General features: G+C 31.8%; 2 protein-coding genes across 12 annotated transcripts in view; one reads left to right on the top strand and one right to left on the bottom strand.

Annotated features, from left to right (window-relative positions):
* The window catches only part of LOC143230084 (protein LTV1 homolog), a 34,868-nt gene extending 22,372 nt beyond the window's left edge, over window positions 1-12,496 (bottom strand). Inside the window, exons 1-3 of the mRNA XM_076463119.1 lie at window positions 12,360-12,496; window positions 9,173-9,307; window positions 3,452-3,628 (exon numbers count right to left, since the gene is read on the bottom strand). Of these exons, the coding sequence (XP_076319234.1) occupies window positions 3,452-3,628; window positions 9,173-9,307; window positions 12,360-12,362 (315 nt within the window). The 5' untranslated portion in view covers window positions 12,363-12,496. The remainder of the gene's footprint in view (window positions 1-3,451; window positions 3,629-9,172; window positions 9,308-12,359) is intronic.
* Window positions 1-14,921, top strand: part of LOC143230083 (uncharacterized) — a 180,340-nt gene extending 165,419 nt beyond the window's left edge. For all 11 annotated transcript variants that reach the window (XM_076463106.1, XM_076463100.1, XM_076463103.1 and 8 more), the window contains one exon: window positions 12,913-14,921. In XM_076463106.1, coding sequence (XP_076319221.1) covers window positions 12,913-13,166 — 254 coding nt within the window. In that variant the 3' untranslated portion in view covers window positions 13,167-14,921. The remainder of the gene's footprint in view (window positions 1-12,912) is intronic.

Here is a 14,921-nt window from a genome sequence, read left to right on the forward strand (position 1 = left end):
CATCCTAGATTACACATGATAAACTGAAAACTTCTATTAATTAACACTCTGAATGATGTGAACCTAACACCCTAGATTACACATGATAAACTGAAAGCTTCTATTAATTCAAACACTCTGACTGATGTAAACCTAACATCCTAGATTACACATGATAAACTGAAAGCTTCTATTAATTAACACTCTGAATGATGTGAACCTAACACCCTAGATTACACATGATAAACTGAAAACTTCTATTAATTAACACTCTGACTGATGTGAACCTAACATCCTATATTACACATGATAAACTGAAAACTTCTATTAATTCACACTCTGAATGATGTGAACCTAACATCCTAGATTACACGTGATAAACTGAAAACTTCTATTAATTAACACTCTGAATGATGTGAACCTAACATCCTAGATTACACATGATAAACTGAAAACTTCTATTAATTCACACACTCTGACTGATGTAAACCTAACATCCTAGATTACATGTTACAAACTAAAAACTTCTATTAATTAACACTCTGACTGATGTGAACCTAACACCCTAGCTCACCACTTACAAACTGAAAACTTCTATTAATTCACACTCTGAATGATGTGAACCTAACACCCTAGGTCACCACTTACAAACTGAAAACTTCTATTAATTCACACTCTGAATGATGTGAACCTAACACCCTAGGTCACCACTTACAAACTGAAAACTTCTATTAATTCACACTCTGAATGATGTGAACCTAACACCCTAGATTACACGTTACAAACTGAAAACTTCTATTAATTAACACTCTGAATGATGTGAACCTAACACCCTAGCTCACCACTTACAAACTAAAAACTTCTATTAATTCACACTCTGAATGATGTGAACCTAACACCCTAGCTCACCACTTACAAACTGAAAACTTCTATTAATTCACACTCTGAATGATGTGAACCTAACACCCTAGATTACACATGTTACAAACTGAAAACTTTTATTAATTCACACTCTGAATGATGTGAACCTAACACCCTAGATTACACATGTTACAAACTGAAAACTTCTATTAATTAACACTCTGAATGATGTGAACCTAACATCCTAGATTACATGTTACAAACTGAAAACTTCTATTAATTCACACTCTGAATGATGTGAACCTAACATCCTAGATTACATGATAAACTGAAAACTTCTATTAATTAACACTCTGAATGATGTAAACCTAACATCCTAGATTACACGTGATAAACTGAAAACTTCTATTAATTCACACTCTGAATGATGTGAACATAACACCCAATCAAACCAATCCTGATTTATTCAATCTAATGATCAGCAGGGTGAGACAGGATCCCCTTTAGCAGGGTACACTCTGGCTGCTGAAGGTTGAGTGGTAGTAAAACATGAAAAGCTATGCAGAGTCTCAGATGTGGAGACATAATATGTAAGTAGGGTCAGTGTACAAAACAGTGCTATATTTCTGTAGTGGAAGATTTTTAGCAATAACTAAATACTAGAGATACTTCTAGGGCTGAGGTCACATACCTGCTACAGTAAAATGACCGATCAAGTCATGAAACCACCACAAAAAATGGAAAAGACAGAGGAGAACCTAAGAATAGTGTGATGGGAACACTGATTAACGTGATTCCACTACTGGTTGGAACTGTGAAATATTATATGGTGAGTAGGATGTTTTCATCTCCAACGTTATCCAAACATCAAGGTAGCCTCCATGATATTATAATCTTTCAAATGTTATCAAGTATCATTTCTAGTAGAGAGTCCTTACTGGATGAATACATACACAATCTCACATTATAAAGAAATACTATGATTTTATTCTCTTTTTGCTTCCTATTTTGTAATGAAATAACCTGTAAACTTCAGATAACCATAGACTTCTTAACAAGAGTACTGGATGATATAGAAATATCTGAGTGTGAGCACAAAAAGATAAACAAACAATTAATAAATAATAACTCACCAGCTGGGTATTCCATGTGGCTTTTAGAATCACAAATGTAGTCAAACACAATCCCAAATGTGAAGAGATAACAATAAGGTGCAAATAAAATGAATAAACATTTGGATTAGCCACATATCAGCCTTCAAGACAATCTTTAAACAATACTGTGGCCAGGACACAAAAGACATCATCAAATTTGGTGAGTTTAACAGAAAACTCAATTTTAATGTGTTTGGAAACATTATAAGACAAATCAACAGTGTAAACCCACTTGTCAGTGTAGCTAAAACAAGGTTCAAATAGCAAGAGTCACAGTTCTATAGAAACCATTTGTTCTGAGCCTTTTTAAATGATTCAGTACATGTAAAATAACAATGAAGAGCTCTAACTGGACATAAAAAATGTTCTTTGTAACAACAAACACAATCAAAGAGGGTACTCAGCAGGTTAAAGATAACTTTCTATCACAACCTATATTAGATACAAATATCTGAGAATATTAGTATTGTCTGTTTTTGGCAACAGATGATACAATGAACAAGTTGCCATGAGTTCAAATTGAGAAAATGCCAAGAAACTTTGGATTGTTGAAAATGAAAGATTTGAAGAGATCTCTTAAAAATGGAGACAAATGACTGAACATCTGCCATTTCAGATAGGGTTAATGTATGGAATAGTTATACATATTGTGTGTATGTGACTATTGGATGCAGCAAATTGTAAACTGATTTGCTCCACTCAATATCAACTGAGTAACTTATCTATTGTTTTTTGTTGTTTGTTAGGTGTGTTCATTTCCTTTTCTTTGAGATTCACTAGAAAAAAAAGACCTTCACAAAAATGTTTATAGATAACAATTGCTTAAAAAGAATCATAATAGCATGATTTAAAGCTGAATATTTTTCTACATTATGATGTTTTCTAAAGGCAGTAATAATTTGTGTTCCAGTTTCTTTTATATTTACAACAATATACCAAAATAATAGTTTCCAATGGTATGTTTCAGCTGTTCACTTGATTTAACCATTTCACAATGGGCTCAATATAATATACGAGTTCATATATGCATCTGTACACGTTTAGTATTTACACTATAAATTTTAATCAGTATGTATTCCATTACAAAATTTGGCACTTTCAGTAAAAATTACATGTTTTTTGCTTACAAAAAACCAGTTTTTTTAATGAAATATTTTTACTAAAGATTTGTTAGTAAAAATGTTGACCCTGTTTGGTTATGAGTAATGAAAGGGTTAATCAGTCATAATGTCACAAACTGGTCGAGAATCTTCCCTCAAGTTTTCATTTATCTGGTTTATTAAACAGCCAGTAAAAATACTACAATAATATACTGAAAAAAACCCCAAACATAAAAAGTATTTCTAAACTTTTAAGGAAAAACTGAGTTATTCCATTTTTACAAATTTTAATAGATCTATGGCTATATTTATATGGATTTAATACAACTCCTTAACATGACAATATCTAAACCTTACCAACTGAGCTGCTGTTGCAGAAGGCTGAGGTTCTTCCTTGTGGATACGAAACCTTTCAACCACAGGTTCCCACTCAACAACTTTGTTGGGATCCTTCAGGTGCTGAAGATAATTGTAGTCATCATCAAAATATATTCCGTAGCTGTTCTCTTCTTCCTTCCGCTTCTTTAAAGCATCCTGCATTACAAAACATTCTAATCTGCCTTAATAAAACACTTTTCCTGCATTACAAAACATTATAATCTGCTTTAATAAAACACATTTCCTGCATTACAAAACATTCTAACCTACTTTAATAAAACACTTTTCCAGCATTACAAAACATTCTCACCTAATTTAATAAAACTTTTCCTGCATTACAAAACATTCTAACCTACTTTAATAAAACTTTTCCTGCATTACAAAACATTCTAGCCTAATTTAATAAAACTTTTCCTGCATTACAAAACATAATCTGCTTTAAAAAAACACTTTTCCTGCATTACAAAACATCATAACCTGCTTTAATAAAACACATTTCCTGCATTACAAAACATTCTAACATACTTTAATAAAACACTTTTCCTGCATTACAAAACATTCTAACCTGCTTTAATAAAACACTTTTCCTGCATTACAAAACATTCTAACCTGCTTTAATAAAACACTTTTCCTGCATTACAAAACATTCTAACCTGCTTTAATAAAACACTTTTCCTGCATTACAAAACATTCTAACCTGCTTTAATAAAACTTTTCCTGCATTACAAAACATTCTAACCTGCTTTAATAAAACACATTTCCTGCATTACAAAACATTCTAACATACTTTAATAAAACACTTTTCCAGCATTACAAAACATTCTAACCTAATGTAATAAAACTTTTCCTGCATTACAAAACATCATAACCTGCATTAATAAAACACTTTGTGAATTACAAAACATTCTAACCTGCTTTAATAAACTAACCTGCTTTAATAAAACAAACACTTTGCTTTAATAAAACTTTTCCTGCGATTACAAAACATTCTAACCTGCTTTAATAAAACTTTTCCTAGGTTACAAAACATTCTAACCTGCTTTAATAAAACTTTTCCTGCATTACAAAACATTCTAACCTGCTTTAATAAAACTTTTCCTGCATTACAAAACATTCTAACCTGCTTTAATAAAACACTTTTCCTGCATTACAAAACATTCTAACCTGCTTTAATAAAACACTTTTCCTGCATTACAAAACATCATAACCTGCTTTAATAAAACACATTTCCTGCATTACAAAACATTCCAACATACTTTAATAAAAACACTTTTCCTGCATTACAAAAACATTCTAACCTGCATTTTAATAAAACTCTTTTCCTGCATTACAAAACATTCTAACCTAATTTCAATAAAACACGCATTTTTCCTGCTTTAATACAAAACATTCTAACCTGCTTTAATAAAAAACACTTTTCCTGCATTACAAAACATTCTAACCTGCTTTAATAAAACACTTTTCGTTTGCATTACAAAAACATCATAACCTGCTTCAATAAAACACTTTTTGTGCATTACAAAACATTCTAACCTGCTTTAATAAAACACTTTTCCTGCATTACAAACCATTCTAACCTGCTTTAATAAAACTTTTCCTGCATTACAAAACATCATAACCTGCTTTAATAAAACACTTTTCCTGCATTACAAAACATCATAACCTGCTTTAATAAAACACTTTTCGTGCATTACAAAACATTCTAACCTGCTTTAATAAAACACTTTTCCTGCATTACAAAACATCATAACCTGCTTTAATAAAACACTTTTCCTGCATTACAAAACATTCTAACCTGCTTTAATAAAACACTTTTCCTGCATTACAAAACATTCTAACCTGCTTTAATAAAACTTTTCCTGCATTACAAAACATTCTAACCTGCTTTAATAAAACACTTTTCCTGCATTACAAAACATTCTAACCTGCTTTAATAAAACACTTTTCCTACATTACAAAACATTCTAACCTGCTTTAATAAAACTTTTCCTGCATTACAAAACATTCTAACCTGCTTTAATAAAACACTTTTCCTGCATTACAAAACATTCTAACCTGCTTTAATAAAACACTTTTCCTGCATTACAAAACATTCTAACCTGTTTTAATAAAATACTTTTCCTGCATTACAAAACATTCTAACCTGTTTTAATAAAACACTTTTCCTGCATCACAAAACATTTTAACCTGCTTTAATAGAACACTTTTCCTGCATTACAAAACATTCTAACCTGCTTTAATAAAACACTTTTTTGTCACTTCCACTCCTCGATTTACTTTTTACCAAACTAGTAAATATAATGAATTTTTATATTTTAGACCATATCTTAAATAGTATTCTCCAGACAGCTCTGGCTTTTTCTCTAGTTTTAGACCATCAAATGTGGGGTACATTAAAACAGATTAACTATTGTGTGGCTCTCGTTTTTCTAAGGCTAGTAGATAAACAAGACAGAAGGAGCAAACTCCATAGGGAACTATTCATCACAATAATAATAATATACTGTACAGCTTAGTGCTGTTTTACTGTGATTTTTTGGTTTTAAAGCCCCTATTTCTACTCACTCTCTGAAAAAAATATGAAACAATAAAACAAGGAAATCTATTTTTTCTCACTGTTTTGACACATTTCTTCACAAACGTGTTATACATTAGGTACTCCTTAATTGTCTTACAAAAGGCATTCAAGTTTGTCCAAAGAATGAAAAGCAGTCATTATTTTAATAGAATTAAATTTAAATGGTTCAGTTTAATATTTTTGTAGTACTAGAAAATTCTCCTAAAACAGATAAAGTATAACCTAACTGGAAACTATACTGAAAGGTTACTGACACCACAAGTACAGAACACTACCAATTTACACCACAAAGAAATTTAGTCACACACTTATATAGCCTTTTTATGACTAGAACAGGACAGCTTGTGATTCTACCAAACTTGCTCATCCTGTCATTGTTATGTTATAACATAACTGTCACTCAGTTTGAACTCCTGGCTAAATGGAAGGCAACTGTCTGGTTTTATACACCAACAGCTTTATTTTTTATGTAACCTGATTTGAAGAGCATTGAAAAATCAATTAATCAAAAGTAATCCATTAATGAAACCTTAATTAATTTATTGGCAAGCACTAATAACTGTTAAGTTACATTTATGTGTATGGCTAGTCGATTGTTTAGCGTTTACTGGCACAAAGCAACTGGGCTATCTGCAACAAACAACTGGTAAAAAGGTAGAAAAGTAAAATCATTAAAATATATAAAAAGAAATCATGCTAAAACAAAACACAGTCCAATTATTGAATTAAAATCTTAAATAGTTAAAAAGACCAATGGCCCTTAAAAATTTAAAAACACAACTGAGGTGGACAATATCACCATCAATAATGTCCAACATAAATGGTGAACCCATTGTAAAAAATATGTTTAAAATGATACTGTCGCTCTCAATGGTATTGACAGCACGACAGTAACAGGCGAGTTATTATGACCTTAAGTGTCACACAGACCACACATTGGTGAATCAGTCCCAAATAAATGAAAGCAATTAGTTAAAAAGCTGTGACCAAGGTGTAGCCTAGCCAGAACTTCCTTCTTCTAATTCTTATGGAAGTAAGATGGACAAAGAGTAATAAAAGGTTTGATTTAGAAAAACCTTTTATCACATTGTTAACTCCAAGTCAACTGTCAACTGGCTCGGAGCCAAGCCTTGAATACAAGGCTGCAGTTCACGTATGTGAAAGGCACAGCAGTGATACTAACAGAGCAGACAGATTTAGCTGCAATGTCAGCACGCTTGTTCCAGCAAATACCAAATGACCTGGTATCCAGAAAAATTTGATAGAAGTAGATGATAGAGAGAAATGAGCCAGTCAATAGAAGTAAATGCTAAAGAGAAATGAGCCAGTTAGTTTGGAATATCAATGAGAACAGGGTGAGAACTAGTAGGGCCAATAGAGAGCTAAATGAGTCAGTATACATAGTACAGGTCGAATACTGCATAGCTTCTATGTGATCAAGGGCAAGAAAGATGGCGTACAATTTGGCAGAGAATACAGAAACTGTAGAGGGGATTCTGTGTGCAACACCCGAATCACAACAAACCATGGCAGAGCCCACAAAGTCACCTGATTTCAAACCATCCATGGAAATGGAAGGATAGTTTGAAAGATGTTCAGCAAATAGAAGATGGTACTTCCAATCAGGAGTATCCAAATTCTTCAGATGACTCAAAGAAAGATCACATTAGGGGATGGTAATTAGCCATGGTGGGATGGGCTGATTAATGGATACAGCTATGTTATCCAAGGACAGACCCAATTCATCCAACTGCTCTTGTACACAAAGGCCAAAAGGAATAACAGCATACCATCTATTTTGAAAAGGCATGGCCCATTGAGGAAGGAAGACACAATTCCAGGCGAGATGCTGTTATAAAGATTAAAGTTTTAAAGCCTATATTAAAGACAGTTGTTAATAGTGAAGGTATAGAGGAAGTGCATAAGACTCAGTGTACAAACTCTGGACTGAAGAAGTGCAGAAGGTCCCTGTGCAAAGCTGAAATCCCTGATGGAGAACAGGATCCAATATCTTCAAGGCCAAGGCACTGGCAGAACCACAGACCATCTCTGGGTTAAGAAGATGGCTTAGGAAGGTCAAAATGTTTTTCTCTCATTATCAATAAAACTGTTAATACACATACCAGCTGTTCTGAGATTAATTCTATTAGCTGCTGTGTTGCAGCTAAAAAAAATCTTTTAAAATTTCTATATCACAACATACAGAGTATGGGGGAGGGCACACAAATGTCTTATATATTTCAGAGAGTGAAAGCAAATAGTCACCACTATTGTAATAACACAAACTCAGCTGAAGTTTCAATCCAACAGACACCATGAGGCTGAAAGGAAGAGCCATTTCTTGAGCTATGACCAATTGCTACATTGACCCCTTCCAATTACTATCAATTACCTAATAGCATGAAACACTGTAGCATTGTAGAACATTCAGAGATGGGCATTAAAAGCAGCTAATAAAAGCTCCCCAGACCAACACTAATTTTCTGCTACCTCTTTCTGCAAAGTCACCTTGACTGTCACACAGTGTATATCATGTTCTAAGTTTATACAGAGTGAGTTCTTACAGTTTATACAAAACTTTTGGTGAGGTAATAATGAATACTGTAATAACATGTTATAAATGAATTGTGTGAAAGTTATAATTTTTCTGTTATTTATCATAACATCCACCCCACATTTCCTTAAGGTCATAACCTGGAGAAATGACAGATACATCAGCTTGTTATATATAAAAAGAGCATCATTATCAAACACTGAATCAAATTTTAAATGTTTTTCTTAAAAGTACAAGATGTCTTTAAGAAAAAATCTACTGAGAAACATAATAGTAACTTACAAAATAATTTAGTATAAATAAGAAAACTACACACAAGAACATACCAGTTCTTTTAAGTTCACCAATGTCATTTAACTTAGGAAAAAAGCCAATAAACACTAAATTAAGGTAATACTAAAAGGAAACAAATCAAAGTCCATTATTAATAAGCACTAATCATGTTTGTACTGTTCTAAGACATAATGTGGTTGACATATTTATTACTACTGCATGTTTTTCTTTACTTTCACTCATTTCTTATTAATAACAAAAATTTCCTGTTAAGTTTAACAAGGAAAACACTTACATCATCTTTATTTTTTTCTAGTAAAACATGTTTAGGAGCTCTTTCATCAACTTGAAGTGGATCTCTCTGACTTCGATGTACCAAGTGGAAACTTACTGCATTTTTCTTGTCAATAAATTTTTTCTTCTTGGTAGGCTAAGGAAAAGAAAATTTTAAATATATATACATATTTAAATAACAACTTTAAAAACCTGGCATAAGAACATTTTGGAACAACTAAAATGTTTGTAATATCTGATAAGTAGAATCTCTTGAGAATAATTACACATGAAATCCATCATTATTAAATACCTATAAATATTTTTTGTTAAAATAGTACATGTTACTTATATATGAGAATATAAGAAAAAACAAGGTTATGACAATACATTTAGCCTATTCACAAAGGAACTCAAATATAGCTCCTTATTTGCATAAAATATTTCATCCAAAAAACTATAATTACACATTGCACAGTACAGCAAACCATTCTATAATCACACAGTACAGCAAACCATTCTATAATTACACAGTACAGCAAACCATTCTATAATTACACATTGCACAGTACAGTAAACCATTCTATAATTACACAGTACAGCAAACCATTCTATAATTACACAGTACAGCAAACCATTCTATAATTACACATTGCACAGTACAGCAAACCATTCTATAATTACACATTGCACAGTACAGCAAACCATTCTATAATCACACAATACAGCAAACCATTCTATAATTACACACTGCACAGTACAGTAAACCATTCTATAATTATACATTGCACAGTACAGCAAACCATTCTACAAGTTACAAATTTTAACAGTAAAACAATTTACTGAATAACTAGTCTTGACCCTAAACATAAATAGTTTATACTTATTGCCTCTAATATTCAAGAATTCATCTTGAACCTTATATGCAAAAATGGCTCGTTTGGGTTGAGAAAATATTTTACATAGAAGAGCGAACCTTTTGTGAACCTGACGATGACCGAAGAAGGTCGAAACGTTGTTCGCTCTTTTATGTAAAATATTTTCTCAACCCAAACGAGCCGTTTTTGCATATATATTTCTCTACAAGTGGGTTTTCTCGACATCACACTTTGAACCTTATTCCAACAAACATTTCGCAAGCAGTTTATCTGTGCCCCTAACAACTTGAGATACCTGTATTAGGTTACCTCTCATTGTCTATGTTTAAAAAAAATGTCATATCCTCAAGTCTCTCTTAACAGTACTACCTCAAGCAGTAACAAGGGACCACTTTGACCATTTGGACTATCCCATTTTTATATTACCCCTCTACATCATACTGCATATATACATACAAACTCCCTTTTCTTAGATCAGACTTAATCTCTTTAAGGTATAAACCTTCCATTTTTTAGTCCCCACCAAACATGAATTCAAATTATCCACAGGATGACCACATGCATTACTTGAAGAGTTAAGTGAGTCTATCTTTCTTAAACTTGCATCTCAGTCTTACTTCTAGTGAGTGTTACCTATCTTAAACTTGCATCTTTTAGTTTTAATTCCTGCATTTTTTATGAAAATGTTAACTTAAAGTATGGATTCCAAACCTCTGATAAACTTTAAAATATTCATCATGACATCTCCTCTTCCTCCAGCATAACTGTATCAAGAAATTTATATCCATATGAGACTCATTCAATCAGATAGCTATTCAACATTCTTAAATATGATGGTCAGAAATTAACACAGTATTCCAAATGATGTCAAACCAGTATCTAATAGTGAAAATACAACTTTCAATATTTCTATGCACATAACCTAAAAGCCTAATTGTCTTTATACCTGCTGAGTTACATTGTCTTTGTAATACCTATTTTTTTTCTCATTATCCTAAACCAGTTCCCCCTTCAATATAGTAAATGAATGTTATAACAGCCAATGTACTTAACCTTTATTATGATTACTATTGGTCTTAATTATCTGATAGTTCATATTTGTTTGTAAAGTTAGTGTATCTTTAATACAATTGGACCTGCCCATTAGTTCTCTCATTAACGAAACAATTATCATGACGAAGGTTCAAAGAGTTACTAAGAGACACTGTGGCAGCCCACTTTGAAACTTCTTTAGGCATATCAGTAAACTGTCTATGAAACAGGGACCCAAACTAAACACTGTTTGAAATAATATTGTATCAAAACTGTGTACTATGTGATGATAATTCTCTACTCCTAAACTCAAACTTTAAATTATCTCAGAATATTATTTACACTATGACTATCAATAATTTCGTTTGAGACTTTTATCAAAGATTGCATTCAAATTCTTCTCACTCACAGCAACACTAATATTTCTACCATTCCTAGTAAATATTATTCTTACAAATGCCTACATCCTAAATACATCACTTACATTTATCAATGTTGAAATTCATTGTGTATGCAACCTATTTTAGAATATTCCATAAAAGGCTTCACAAAACAACTGTACAAATAAGTTGATACAGATTTAGAAGTTACCTTCTACTGTTCATAAATAAGACATATTGGACCAGTAACTTCTCTGTATTGGTTTGTTATTATGAAAGCTTATACAAAATTCAAAACACAACAAATTATATCTCCATTTATTATTCTCTTACTTTAGAACACAAATGAATTTTGATTTCATATAACACTTTACAGTTTACATTTAAGACACTGCATTAAAACAAAATTATAAATTATAACTGAATAATTTTTTTCCCCACAAACAAGAACATGCATAGAACCAGTTCATAATACAATACTCTCAACTAATGCAAGTTACAGCTTTCATGTAACCCTATAAGTATGAAGTCGCAGGTCAGAGATTTAATGTATGATTAGTTTTCATGTAATACTGATTTTGCATTAATTAAATGCTACTAAAAATCAGAGTTCATTATTTTAAGTCTAATACTAAAAAAGTAAGTTTAACCCAAACTTTTAGTTAAAATCCCAGGGTTTAGTTAAATGATATTGATAATGCAGAAGTATTAGCCCTACCAGTTAACCCAAAATTAAATTTATATTATTAACCCCACTTGTGGTAGTACTACCAGTACTAGAACATGCAAATTATAGTCTAGACTCTAGATGTTTCTGTAATGCTAACACTAATCCTAACAAAGTATAAGTTGTGCAACTAGAATCATACTTTTTTAACATAGTTTAACTTGCTTTAGTATCGTAGTATTAGAAACTTACCATTTCTTTTTACGTCTCAAAATATTATTGAAATAATCACTTAAGTAGCCAATTCAGGTCAAAACAACTTTAAACTGTTCCAAACTTAACAAACAGGAGCACACGCACCATTTTATCGTAGCGTCCTCTAGTGGTATTAGAACTAGTTAATAATATATCGTGATTTTGCTGTGTTCACATTCTTTAAAGAGAGTTTCTGCATTAATACAGTAATATATGTAACTATACTCGTCAATTGTTTTACCAAATAGGTAGAAAAAGACCACAAATAAGATAAGAAATCCAACACTTAAATAAGCCCCATAATCTTTTTTTTTTAATTCATTGTTTCTCTTTCTTGTCACTTGCCTTGGAGAGCAGTAAATCTTCGATTTACGATGCTAAAATAAAAGGTTCGATTCGCTTCGGTGGGCATGGAAAATATTCCAATGTGACTTTGCTATAAGATAAATACGTACATATCTATCTATGAAACGTCAATACGTTTTAACTTTGTTTTATTTATCCTCTGTATTTCTTATATAATAAAAATTTTCATTTTTTATTTATACAGTTTGTTTTGGTAGGACATCAGCGCCGCATCTAGCTATGAAGTTTAATCACCTTGGAAGTTCAACTGTTCCTCAAGTAGTTGGAAAGAAAGACTACAACTGCTCAGTCCCACAGTTGGAAACCTTAAGGCAGTGTTGTTTTTCCTTTAATATTGCGAACAATTATGATTTCTATTCTTTTTTTGGATATGAACCAACCAAAAGGATAACAGTGACTTTATTTATTGACAGTGGCAGCATACTAATATATATGTAAGTTTTTATTTTGCTAAAAAGAAGAAATAAAACTAAAAACATAGTTTATAACAAGATAAAAGCAAAAAATTTGTCTTTAACGGTCAAGTTATGCGTTTTTGGAATCAATACCAAGTGATGTGTACTAAATTAAAACCTGCGAATCTATTAGTCTGACGACGAGATCTTAACTTTCACCACGAGTAGATAACTTTACGAGGTCCTCCTGACACACCTAAATACCAAACTGACTTTAAATATACGAAATGGAGTTCACTTACCGTGAAGATAAAGAACCCCATATAATTTATAAACCATATGTGTTTCTCTTTCGTAGTCAAATGTTTCTAGAGATACTGCATTTCCATCACCTCCCACATGCGATGGATTACGAAAGGTCCCTCGGGAACAGTTTAGTTGAGATAGGTGTGTGGTGTCTGCTAGACACACTACAGCGTTCAAACAACTTAACCATAAAGTAAACATTTGTGGGGTACTATCTGTCTTAGGCCTGAAACCTGATAAAGTTTCTTTAAGCTGTTTTAGAAGTTATATCGACCTAACGTTGCAAATTTTGAGTGAATACTTTCTTACAAAAACAAATAAACCGTAGATGAACAAACGACAGAATTGCAATATGTCATAGAGAAGGCAAGAGATCCGACGTTGAAAAGGCTCAGAAGCGATATTTACAAGCCTAACAACCGTAAGACACGCCTAAACACATCCAGAGTAGGTGATTTAGTACTTTATCTTCTGCAGTAAATTATTTTACTGCAAAATTTGTTCTGAGGCGAAATGGATCTTTCAAACTACTATATGTGTTACTCCATTATTGTATGAATTGAAAGATCCTAGATCAGGTGTAGTTATAGGACGATTTTATATTTCTAATATAAAATTATATTCGTTATATTTTTAGCTTAAAGATATATATATTTTCCACGTGACACTTTTCTCGTATATGTCGTTGCTTAATACTAAAATATCGACTGCAGAAGACTTGATGGTCGTTCTCATTCTCCAACGGATCCTACTGTTGACCTACCTCTTATTTCCTACTCAAAGGATTTTAGGACCAGGTCAAAGAGTTAATTATCGTAGTTAGCTAGTGTTCAAAGTTTTACACTTTCAGCAAGCCAAACCACAGCCAGAAGCTGTAGAAGTTCTAAATGATGATTGAAAAATTAATTGTATTTTTCTTGTAAGGTATCTGTACTTAAACTTCATTTTTCAAGGGGAAAGGAGTGTGAAATAGGAAACCATTTTCTTCCTTATCATGGTTATTTTTATTATTTCTTTTTATCATTTACTTTATCTATGAATAGTTCTACATACTAATTTGTACTTTGAGTAAATACGTGCATATAATAAAACCAACACCAGTTTTCCTGGTGGTAATGTACAAATACCATTAAAGTAGCAGAAGAGTATGTAACTTTATGATCACATAAGGTTATACTCTCCTGAACTACTCTGTGAACAAATACACTGCCTAAAGCTTCAATGAGAAAGTTATGGAAGAATATGGTTACTTCTATTTGTCACTTGATATTGTTATCAATATTGAAATGTATTGTTCGAATATTGTATTTATTTTTCTTAAAATTAGTTTCTTTTTGGTTCTTTTTTTCCTGATACATTATTATTGATTTATTAAAATTATTACAAATTGTTTATTAATATTAGTGTGAAGTCCTATCCAAAAATTTATTAACTGTGTTGAATTTAATTCTAAGTGTTGTTATTGTGAATAAATTTTTGTTGTTGAACACTG

Source organism: Tachypleus tridentatus, chromosome 10 (genome assembly GCF_004210375.1).
Source record: "Tachypleus tridentatus isolate NWPU-2018 chromosome 10, ASM421037v1, whole genome shotgun sequence".
Classification (NCBI taxonomy): Eukaryota; Metazoa; Arthropoda; class Merostomata; order Xiphosura; family Limulidae; genus Tachypleus; species Tachypleus tridentatus.